Genomic DNA, 12,154 nt, shown 5'->3' on the forward strand with positions numbered 1-12,154 from the left:
GATTAAAAAATTTAAAATGGTCATATATGGGTCTTAAATCTTCATACTGTGTAAATTGTAATGGATATCAAAAATTGATATTTTCATTTAAAGAATACCAGAAATGTGTATGCTTAGACATATTCTGGTAGCGAGAAATTTTTCTGGCCTTCAAATTCAAATGTAACTAGCAGGGATTAGTGTTGCACTGCTGTAAACTAGATGATTGAAATGAATCGGACTTCACTTTTTGAGGAAAAATCTTTCCCCATTCTTAGCTCATAGGTTGCCCAGTTTTTAAATAAAATTTAGCATCGGCACTAAGAGTATCAGTTTTACTTGAACAGTTGAACTTTTTTTCTGTTACTAATCTCTTCTTCTTTAGAGTTCAACGCTGTGCCATGTTACAGTTTTCAGAGTTCCATGAAAAACTTCTTAACACACTTTGCAAAAAGACAGATGATGGTCTGACCACAGAACACGCTCAAAGCCTTGTGTTAGATACCTTGTGTTGGCTGGCAGGAGTGCAGTCAAATGGACCTGGCAGGTAGAAGAGATATTTCAATTAAATGCATGTAGTTATTCTTCAGTATCAAATTTCCTAAATATAAAAGCTTATATAATTCTCCAAAGTACTACTTTTTTTTTTTAAACAGCTCAAAGGATGGGAATGAGAGCCTACTTTCTAAAACACGTAAATGTCTTCCTGATATAGTACGTGTGTGCTTCTTTGAAGCAGGTCGGAGCATAGCCCACAAATGTGCACGGTTTCTAGCACTATGCATAAGGTTGGTGATTTATTTTGAGTTTGTGTAATACATGTTCTGAGGCTAATTCTATTTAGAGTTTACTTGTTTTTATTATTCCTTGTAGTTAAATGTGCAAAATAATTTTATGTGGTGGGAGTTAGAAAAGTTAATATACTAGCCATGCACCTGGGAATACTCAAGTATGTTCAAGTATGTTCAATACTCATATGCTCAAGTATGTTTACAAGGGAAGTGAGCCTCTCTCAACCAATTTTATTTTCCCCTGGTGGAAACATGTTTACGTCACAAACTCCCTAGAACATTTAATGCAGTGGTATCATAATGTTTAGAGACTACAAGAAGAATGAAATATGAGCTTTCATAGATCTTTTTGGTTTTTTTGGTAGTAATGGCAAATGTGACCCAAGTCAGCAGGGATTTGGATCTGTTCTTCTGAAGGCTTTGCTTGGCAATATATCTTTTCTACCTGCTGCTGCAACTGGTGGTATGTATAAAATATTTTTGCTGTTATAGGCATATTGTATACTTGTATTAGATATGTTTTCCCTCACTCCTGTTTGATAGAAGAACAAGTTCTATTTGATTAGTATCGATTGCTTTTTGCCAAGCCTGTGAAATACCCATGTATTAATGTTTCATTTCATAAGCATCTCTTCTATTTAAATTAGTTTAGAGACTGATTTTTATGAAGTTGTTTTCTAAAGCAGAATGCCTAGTGTTACCAACAAGGGTTTGATTTAATAATTAGAGAGACCTCAGGATCATTTTAGCTTGATTTGATTTATTTAGATAACTAGTTAATTAGACAGCACATAAGAGCGTAGTTACCACAGACTGAAAACCAATCCTAGATCCAGTGACAAGTAGTTTGCACTCTTGGATTGGTTCATGGGTCAACAGGCTCCCCTTGTACTGTAAAATTTAATTTTAGTGACACTCATTTAATTATAAGCAAAAAAGCTGTAAGCAAAGTATAAGAACATAAGAATGGCCATGCTGGGTCAGACCAAAGGTCCATCTAGCCCAGAACCCTGTCTTTCGACAGTGGCCAATGCCAGGTGCTCCTGAGGGAATGAAAAGAACAGGTAAGCATCAAGTGATCCATCCCCCTGTCCCCCATTCCTAGCTTCTGGCAAACAGAGGCTAGGGACACCATCCCTGCCCATCCTGGCTAATAGCCATTGATGAATCTATCCTCCATTAATTTATCTAGTTCTTTTTTGAACCCTGTTATAGTCTTGGCCTTCACCACATCCTCTGGCAAGGAGTTCTACAGGTTGACTGTGCATTGTGTGAATAAATATTTCCTTGTGTTTGTTTTAAATCTGCTGCCTATTAATTTCATTTGGTGGCTCCTTTTTCTTTACTTTCTCCACACCAGTCATGATTTTATGGACCTCTATCATATCCCCCGTTAGTAGTCTCTTTTCCAAGATGAAAAGTCCCAGTCTTATTAATCTCTCCTCATACGGCAGCTGTGCCATACCCCTAATCATTTTTGTTTCCCTTTTCTGAACCTTTTCCACATCCAATATATCTTTTTTTTGAGATGGGGTGACCACATTTCCACACAGTATTCAAGATATGGGTGTACCATGGATTTCTATAAAGGCAATATGATATTTTCTGTCTTATTATCTATCCCTTTCTTAATGATTCCCAACATTCTGTTAGCTTTTTTGACTGCTGCTGCATATTGAGTGGATGTTTTCGACAATTATCCTCAATCCTCAACTCCAAGATCTTTCTTGAGAGGTAACAGTTAATTTAGACCCCATCATTTTATATGTATAGTTAAGATTGTGCATTACTTTGCATTTATCAATATTTAATTTCATCTGCCATTTACCCCGTCACCCAGTTTTGAGAGATCCTTTTGTAGTTCTTCACGGTCTGCCTAGGACTTAACTATCTTGAGTAGTTTTGTATCATCTGCAAATTTTGCCACCCCTTTTTCCAGATCATTTATAAATATGTTAAATAGGACTGGGCCAAGAACAGACTTCCGGGGGACACCATTATTTACCTCTCTCCATTCTGAAAACTGACCATTTATTCCTACCCTCTGTTTCATAAATTATAATCAGTTACTAATACATGAGAACCTTCCCTCTTATCCCATGACAGCTTATTTTGCTTAAGAGCCTTTGGTGAGGGACCCTGTCAAGGCTTTCAGAAAATCTAAATAAACTCTATCCACTGGATCCCCCTTGTCCATATGCTTATTGATCCCCTCAAAGAATTTGAGTAAATTGGTGAGGCATGATTTCCCTTTACAAAAACTGTTGACTATTCCCCAACTCAACAATATATGTTCATCTATGTGTCGGACAATTTTGTTCTTTACGATAGTTTCAACCAGTTTGCCGGGTACTGAAGTCAGGCTTGCCGGCTTGTAGTTGCCGGGGTCACCTCTGGAGCCCTTTTTAAAAATTGGTATCACGTTAACCATCCTCCAGTCATTTGATACAGAAGCTGATTTAAATGAGGGGTTACAGACTACAGTTATCAGAGTAGCAGCCATGTTAGTCTGTAGTCTCAGAAAGAAAAGGAGTACTTGTGGCACTTTAGAGACTAACAAATGTATTTGAGCATAAGCTTTCGTGAGTCTCTATTTGTTAATCTCTAAGGTGCCACAAGTACTCCTTTTCTTTAACAAATAGAGACTCACGAAAGCTTATGCTCAAATACATTTGTTAGTCTCTAAAGTGCCACAAGTACTCCTTTTCTTTTTGAGACTACAGTTAGTAGTCCTGCAATTTCACATTTGAGTTCCTTCAGAACTCTTGGGTGAATACCATCTGGTCCTGGTAAGTTATCACTGTTTAGTTTATCAGTTTGTTCTAAGACCTCCTCTGATGACACCTCAATCTGGGACTGTTCCTGAGATTTGTCACCTAAAAAGAATGCTCAGGTTTGGAAATATCCCTGTCACCCTCAACTGTGAAGACCGATGCAAAGAATTCATTTAGTTTCTCTGCAATGGCCTTATTGTCCTTGAGTGCTCCTTTAGCATCTCAATTGTCCAGTGGCCCCACTGGTTGTTTTGCAGGCTTCCTGCTGTACTTAAATGTACATAGATGTTAGATGTACTTAAAAATTTTTGCTATTACTTTTTGAGTCTTTGGCTAGCTGAACTTCAAATTCTTTTGGCCTTCCTAATTATATTTTTACACTTCATTTGCCAGAGTTTACACTCCTTTCTATTTGCCTCGCTAGGATTTAACTTCCACTTTTTAAAGGATTCCTTTTTGCCCCTCACTGCTTCTTTTACTTTATTGTTTAGCCACGGTGGCTCTTTTTTGGTTCTCTTACTATGTTTTTTTTTATTTGGGGTATACATTTAAGTTGAGCCTCGATTATGGTGTCTTTAAAAAGTTTCCATGCAGCTTGCAGGGATTTTACTTTTGGTGCTGTACCTTTTTAATTTCTGTTTTTCTAACCTCCTCATTTTTGTGTAGTTCCCCTTTCTGAAATTAAATGCTACAGTGTTGGGCTGCTGTGGTGTTTTCCCCACCACTGGGGTGTTAAATTTAATTGTTAGGTCACTATTACCAAGTGGTCCAGCTATAGTCACCTCTTGGACCTGATCCTGTGCTCCACTTAAGACTAAATCAAGAATTGTCTCTCCTCTTGTGGGTTCCAGGACTAGCTGCTCCAAGAAGCAGTCATTTACAGTGTCAAGAAAGTTTCTCTGCATCCTGTCCTGAGGTGATATGTACCCAGTCAATATGAGATGAGTTGAAATCTCCCATTATTATTGAACTTTTTATTTTAATAGCCTCTCTAATCTCCATGAGCATTTTACAGTCACTATCACCATCCTGGTCAGGTGGTCAGTAATATATGCCTACTGCTATATTCTTCTTCTTCAAGCATGGAATTACTACCTGCAACCTTCGCACCAGGCAGGCAAGTCAACATGCGATTCTCCTGGTCATTACAAACCCAGCTATCTGTTTCTAATGATCGAATCGCCCATTACTAATACCTGTCTCTTCCTCATAACTGGAGTTCCCTCCCCTGGAGAGGTATCCTCAGTACGAGAGAATACCGCATCATCATCTGGAAGGAGGGTCCCAACTGTGGGATCATTTCCCTTTGCTCCAGTTAGATGTTCTCTTTCCCAGAGGCTTTCATCCTCCTCAACAGCAGAGGGGCTGTCGGACCGGGGGTGGGACCGTTCTACTGTGTCCCGGAAAGTCTCATCTATGTACCTCTCTGTCTCCCTTAGCTCCTCTAGTTCAGCCACCCTGGTCTCCAAAGCCTGTACATGATCTGTGAGGGTCAGGAGCTCCTTGCACTGAATGCACACACATGCCACCTGCCCATAGGGCAGGTAATCCTCCATGCTACATTAGGTGTAATAAACTGGGTAGCTCCCACTCTATTGCTGGATTTCTGCCTGCATTCTTTTCACTTCTGCAGCTGGTTCCTTTGTTGTTGTGTGTGGTTTTTTTGTGTTTTTTTTTAAAATCGGGGATGTTTTTTAGCTTAAGTTTAAGGAATGTTAAGTGTGTGTAACACCCCCCTCCCCCCCCGCCCTCACAACTCCCTTGCAAAACTCCCATTAGCTGTTCCTGTTCGCTAGCTCCTCTGGTTGCTTAGGAGCGGGCTTTTTAAAGCCCTGGTCTTCCTGAGTAGCCCCGCCTCCTGGTTAAGGGCTGATGGGGCTAAATGGCTTAGGGATCAAAGTCTTGTTAAGAAGCTCTCAGCCTTGCCTAGCAGGCCGCTAGGCTCAGCACCCACACGGTCAGCACATGGTCCCCCAAACAAACAGACCACCTGGTGTATTTCAGTTCAGCAGCAAGCACACCACAACAAACACAAACACTCACACAACGGACAACAAACTTACCCCAAGGGTCACATAACCTCTCCTCCTCACCTGGAGAAGTCCGTTGCATAACTCCCCTGTTAGCTGCTCCTGTCTATCTAACACTAAATAATTTAGTTAAAATTACATAACTAGCAAATAAAGCATGTGTTTGAATTTTTGTTTTTTAGCCATATATCTTAAGTGGCAAAATAGAATTACTGCAGTAACTGTAACTGTAACAAAATCAAAACCTTAAAGATTACTTCTGTCCAAGTGTATAAGATTAAAATGTCAAAGTCTTCATCATGTGTTAACTGATTTAGATTTTCCTTTTCTTTTTTTCATACCTATGTCATACAGCTTGGCAACCGTAACTGTTCTAGTTGCTGAGGTAACAGACATTTTGAAAATATAGGTATGAGGATTGCTAATTTAAGAAAAACGCATTGGAATGCATGGAATTAAGTTAATGTAATGCACATAAAATTCCATGAAACATTGTTCCAAAAACCAGAATCTAACATTTGATTTTCTAATAACTTAACCTTCTTGACCAAGTTAATTGTCAAGAAACATAGTTCTTAAGGTAAAAAACGAAACAAACACCCCTTCCCCCCCAAAAAAAAAAATAAAAAACCAACAACTTAATGCTTTGTGTGCTGAAACAGCATTATCTTTAATTGTAGCTGGCTTACTCTCTACAGTGTAAACAGTACTCTTAAGGAAGAATCGTACACACCTAGTTGCGGAACATGAGCATAAATCATGTACGCATTAGAAAGAGACAACATTGGTGCTGCTATGTAAATAAAACATGGTTGTATGTTTCTCTCTCCTGATGTCCTGAATATATAGTTTTTCTAATTATGGCATACTATACAACTAATAATGAGACTATATATATAGTATGTAATATATACAACATATGAGATGAGGTTATATATATATATATATATATATATATAGTATAGTATGCCATAATTAGAAAAACGGGATTGTTTAACAGATAGTTACACACTTACACTATAAATTTAATGGTATTACTTTGACTCTTCTATGTTTACTGAACTACTTTAATACAAACATTTTCCTGGGAACTTCCTTTTCTTGAATTCTAAAGTTGAGCTGATGTAAAAATGTAAAATTCTGTTGGAGGTTAAAATACTTGAATGATACAAAATCCTAAAACTTTTTAGGAAGTGACTGTTTTTTGCATTTCATTATCAATATTATGATACTTAAATTTTGCCATTTTTAATTGATTTTGAGCTTTTTTTGAATGCAACGTTAGCCATATTTCTGTTGAATTGTAATTCCTGTTCCCGTCTTTAGGATCTGTGTATTGGTATTTTGTATTGCTGAATTATGTGAAGGATGAAGATTTGGCTGGATGCAGTACAGCTTGTGCATCCTTGCTAACTGCTGTGTCCAGACAGTTGCAGGACCGGCTAACACCTATGGAAGCTTTACTTCAAACAAGGTATTGAGAGGAAAATATGTAGTTGTATGCACATTTCTTGTAAGCATGCTGTTTACTCAAATTAAAAAAAAATGTTTATGGTATTTTGAATGATCTTAGACACTGTCAAGTAACTTTTTTTTAAAAATTTTGTTTTTTTCCATGATTTGTAGTATTGGTACAAGTATAATCGGGCTTTTTTCTTCTGATCTTAATTTTTATGTATGTTTTTGAAAAGTTGAAATGAACATGGCTGTTCAACAGATTCTTTCTGCAATATTTTGTTTTATGATCAAGCATTGATTAACGCAGCTCTGGGAAATGTTACTTAACTGGTGCAGAGACGAGAAGGGAATTGGGTAATTGTGTCTGTTTAAAGTGTGCAAATACAAATACATGTTGTGTGATATTTTATGCAATGCATCTGTTCACCAGCAACTCTCAAACTCAACACAGACCAAAGGATTTCCTATTTTGAGTGTGTGAAAGGAAGCCACGCTTCGGCTTTACAGAATTCGACTTTTAATTTTTCTAATTTCAACAGATAATATCAATTTGTTTATTTTAAAGCATTTTAAAAGATTTTTACCTATTTACATTTTCATAGTTGAGGGAAATTAGAGTGGGGCCAGACAACAATTCGTAGTCATTCAGATTAAAAAAGTTAAAGCTTTATAATTGTTTATGCAAATTGTCATCACTGCTTGTCAAAATATGCAGAGTAAATCTCTTTAAACTCTAAGTTCCCAAGCATCTTTCCCGCCCCCCCCTTTTCTGATCTGTAAATTTCAATTATTGATGGAAATATTTTTTCATCTGTTTGTATGTGTCTAAGGTGAAATCAATGTTTATGGACATTTACCGATTTAAAAAATGGAATCCTTCCAGCCTGTGTATACTGCTATAAATTGGGGAGTGCCACAGGACCCTGCAAATTCTTGCAATTTATTGCTGAGTCCACCATATTTTTAATGTGCTGGTACCAAAGGACAAATTTCAGGTTTAAAAACCTGGACTAACTCCCTGGAAAAATGGGTCCATGTATGAATTAAACAGAAATACTATTCCAGGCTGTGGTGGTGATTGAACTCTTGCACTAAACAGACCAATCTGGTCAACTTCTGGAGAGCATGGGAGGGATATCCAGGAAACTGGTGATGGCAATTCTGTAGGTTGCACTTTCCTGTACCCCATTCTGGTGCTATGGAGCCCTGTACTGTTGGAGATACTTCTTGCAGATTGTGAAAATTGTGGTTTGTTTTACCACTATGTTAGTCAAGCTTATTAACAATGTGAAGGGTTTGAATAGAGGAGGAATTACAGAGGATCCTGAGTCTCTCTAGATGGAAATCTATAAATCCCCCAGGCTGGTACTTAAAGGGATATAACCTTGAAATCTGGTCAGTTAAGACAGAATTAGTTCCAGGCGTTATACCTACATCTGGGTCCTCACCAACTCTTCCCTCTTCTCCTCCCCCCCAACCATTGAATGCAATTGACCAGTATTTTGTATGCAGTGTAGTTGTAGCCATGTCAGTCTCAGGATATTAGACATACAAAAAAAGTGATCCGGGTAACTACAGGCCAGTTAGTTTGACATCTGTAGTATGCAAGGTCCTGGAAAAAAATTTGAAGGAGAAATTAGTTAAGGACATTGAAGTCAATGGTAAATGGGACAAAATACAACATGGTTTTACAAAAGGTAGATCGTACCAAACCAACCTAATCTCCTTTTTTGAAAAAGTAACAGATTTTTTAGATAAAGGAAATGCAGTGGATCTAATTTACCTAGATTTCAGTAAGGCATTTGATACCGTGCCACATGGGGAATTATTAGTTAAATTGGAGAAGATGGGGATCAATATGAACATCAAAAGGTGGATAAGGAATTGGTTAAAGGGGAGACTGCAACGGGTCCTACTGAAAGGCGAACTGTCAGGTTGGAGGGAGGTTACCAGTGGAGTTCCTCAGGGATCGGTTTTGGGACCAATCTTATTTAATCTTTTTATTACTAACCTTGGCACAAAAAGTGGGAGTGTGCTAATAAAGTTTGCAGATGATACAAAGCTGGGAGGTATTGCCAATTCGGAGAAGGATCGGGATATTATACAGGAGGATCTGGATGACCTTGTAAACTGGAGTAATAGTAATAGGATGAAATTTAATAGTGAGAAGTGTAAGGTTATGCATTTAGGGATTAATAAGAATTTTAGCTATAAGTTGGGGACGCATCAATTAGAAGTAACGGAAGAGGAGAAGGACCTTGGAGTATTGGTTGATCATAGGATGACTATGAGCTGCCAATGTGATATGGCTGTGAAAAAAGCTAATGCGGTTTTGGGATGCATCAGGAGAGGCATTTCCAGTAGGGAAAAGGAGGTTTTAGTACCATTATACAAGGCACTGGTGAGACCTCACCTAGAATACTGTGTGCAGTTCTGGTCTCCCATGTTTAAAAAGGATGAATTCAAACTGGAGCAGGTACAGAGAAGGGCTACTAGGATGATCCGAGGAATGGAAAACTTGTCTTATGAAAGGAGACTTAAGGAGCTTGGCTTGTTTAGCCTAACTAAAAGAAGGTTGAGGGGAGATATGATTGCTCTCTATAAATATATCAGCGGGATAAATACAGGAGAGGGAGAGGAATTATTTCAGCTCAGCACCAATGTGGACACAAGAACAAATGGGTATAAACTGGCCACCGGGAAGTTTAGACTTGAAATCAGACGAAGGTTTGTAACCATCAGAGGAGTGAAGTTTTGGAATAGCCTTCCAAGGGAAGCAGTGGGGGCAAAAGATCTATCTGGCTTTAAGATTCTACTCGATAAGTTTATGGAGGAGATGGTATGATGGGATAATGGGATTTTGGTAAGTAATTGATCTTTAAATATTCAGGGTAAATAGGCCAAATCCCCTGAGATGGGATATTAGATGGATGGGATCTGAGTTACTATAGAAAATTCTTTCCTGGGTATCTGGCTGGTGAATCTTGCCCATATGCTCAGGGTTTAGCTGATTGCCATATTTGGGGTCGGGAAGGAATTTTCCTCCAGGGCAGATTGGAGAGGCCCTGGAGGTTTTTCGCCTTCCTCTGTAGCATGGGGCATGGTTGACTTGAGGGAGGCTTCTCTGCTCCTTGAAGTCTTTAAACCATGATTTAAGGACTTCAATAGCTCAGACATGGGTGAGGTTTTTCATAGGAGTGGGTGGGTGAGATTCTGTGGCCTGCGCTGTGCAGGAGGTCGGACTAGATGATCAGAATGGTCCCTTCTGACCTTAGTATCTATGAATCTATGATACAAGGTGGGTGAGATAAAATATCTTTTATTGGACCAACTTCTGTTGGTGAGACTAGCTTTCAAGCTACTCAGAGCTGAAGAAGAGCTCTGTGTTCTTCAAAAGCTTGTCTCCTTTACCAGTAAAAGATGTTACCTCACCCACCTTGTCTCTCTAGACAGTATTTTGTCAAAGAAAATAAATTGGAAAATCAGAAAAATATTTTTATTTCAATATTAGATATTAACTTGTAACAAAAGGAGATAAAATATTAGTACCATGACTTCTTTAGTTTGACACTGTCACTTTAAGGTACCAGACTCTCATTCAATCTGGTAGTTGAGCTGTTCCTTAGAAGTAGGCGATGTTCTTACTCAGTGCTTACAAGCATTCTATTACTGTGGTTTAACAGGAACTGGGAGGGGGCATTGAAACATCAGTTTTCTTTTCTTGTCATCTCAACATCAAACTACTGTAATGTATGATACTTGGGGCTGCATCTGGAGATTAAAGTTAGAGAAGAACATGACTGACTGCATGTCAGGCAGAGCTTCATGAAGAGAGCTCGTTGCGTGAAAAACAAGATCCACTTCAATGTAGGTTTAAACAGTGTCTTTTAGCTTTCATTTTGTATGTTTTAAGACAATGCTATTATCACCAATGAATTACATATACACGAAAAACAGCTAAGGCAAGAAAGAGAATTGATCAAGTTACCTCTCCTGGGGACAGGGCAACTCTTGTCAAATCTCTGATTGCTGCTGTGTTCTTCCCCTCTGTCTTCTCCACTTTCTTGTTGTAAATCACCTATTTTTATCTCTTATTCCATAACTTTGCAAAGACTCAGCTTATCCAGTAACCTCATCTGTGTACCCATCTATTCTAACCCGCCATCTAAAACATTCTCATGCATAAACCCCAGTAACTAACCTAAACTAATATGTTTTTGCATATCCCACTAAAACTTACTTTCATCTGTCTACTTATGTCATCTATTTTCTGCTGTCATCATCTGTGGCTTAATCTGGTTGTTTCTATCTTATGACTGTTTTTGTGGCTTTGGGTTTTTATTGGTTAGCTTGTTTTCTTAGGAGGGGCTGGGAGGCACCTGAAGTTGTTAAATAATTTCATGACACTCTGCTTTACCCTGCTCTTTGCTCAGACCAAGGTATTTTGCAAATAAAGCACACAGACCATGTTTCCTGGTTTACACAACTCTGAAACTGTTTAAGCTAAATTCTGAAATGCTGTATTAGCAGAGACACATACAAAAGCAAAAATTCCTTCATGTTTTCTTAACTAGAATATTCATTTTTTTAACATTACTGAGTGTGTATACATATATACACACACACACATATATTTATTTATTTATTTATTTATTTATTTGACTAACACCAGTCATTACACAGCTTTCTAACACCATGTTAGTGATGCTCTGTGATCTGTGCATGCTCCCTGTTAGTTTCTAATAAGTGTTTAAGGTACTGGTTTTAACCTAAAAGCTTTAGATGTCCAGGGACCCCGTTACCTGAGACCATCTCTCTTCCTTTCCAATACCTCTGCAGTTGATATGAGCTAAGGAACAACAGCAGAAGCATCTTTCTCATCACGTGTACAGATATCACAGCCTTTGTTATGAGTTGATTACTCTGCTCCTTGGCATTCCCAGTGTGGCTTTATCTATTAATCAAGGCAAACTTCCTGCCTTTTTTCTCCTGTTGAGATTTCACACCCATCATGTACAGTTCACATGTTATGAAATGTGTATAAAACATAACTGCTTCTATATTTAAAAATTAGAAAGAGGTTTTTCCTACTGACTTATTTGTAGAATGCTGCATGTTTACA

At 38.2% G+C, this 12,154-nt stretch overlaps 1 protein-coding gene across 1 annotated transcript in view; it reads left to right on the forward strand.

Annotated features, from left to right (window-relative positions):
• BIRC6 (baculoviral IAP repeat containing 6) overlaps positions 1-12,154 on the forward strand; it is a 342,876-nt gene that overhangs the window by 83,812 nt on the left and 246,910 nt on the right. Inside the window, 4 exon segments of the mRNA XM_038394017.2 lie at positions 365-526; positions 636-767; positions 1,136-1,233; positions 6,901-7,048. Coding sequence (XP_038249945.2) covers positions 365-526; positions 636-767; positions 1,136-1,233; positions 6,901-7,048 — 540 coding nt within the window.

This window comes from Dermochelys coriacea, chromosome 3, assembly GCF_009764565.3.
Source record: "Dermochelys coriacea isolate rDerCor1 chromosome 3, rDerCor1.pri.v4, whole genome shotgun sequence".
Taxonomy (NCBI): Eukaryota; Metazoa; Chordata; order Testudines; family Dermochelyidae; genus Dermochelys; species Dermochelys coriacea.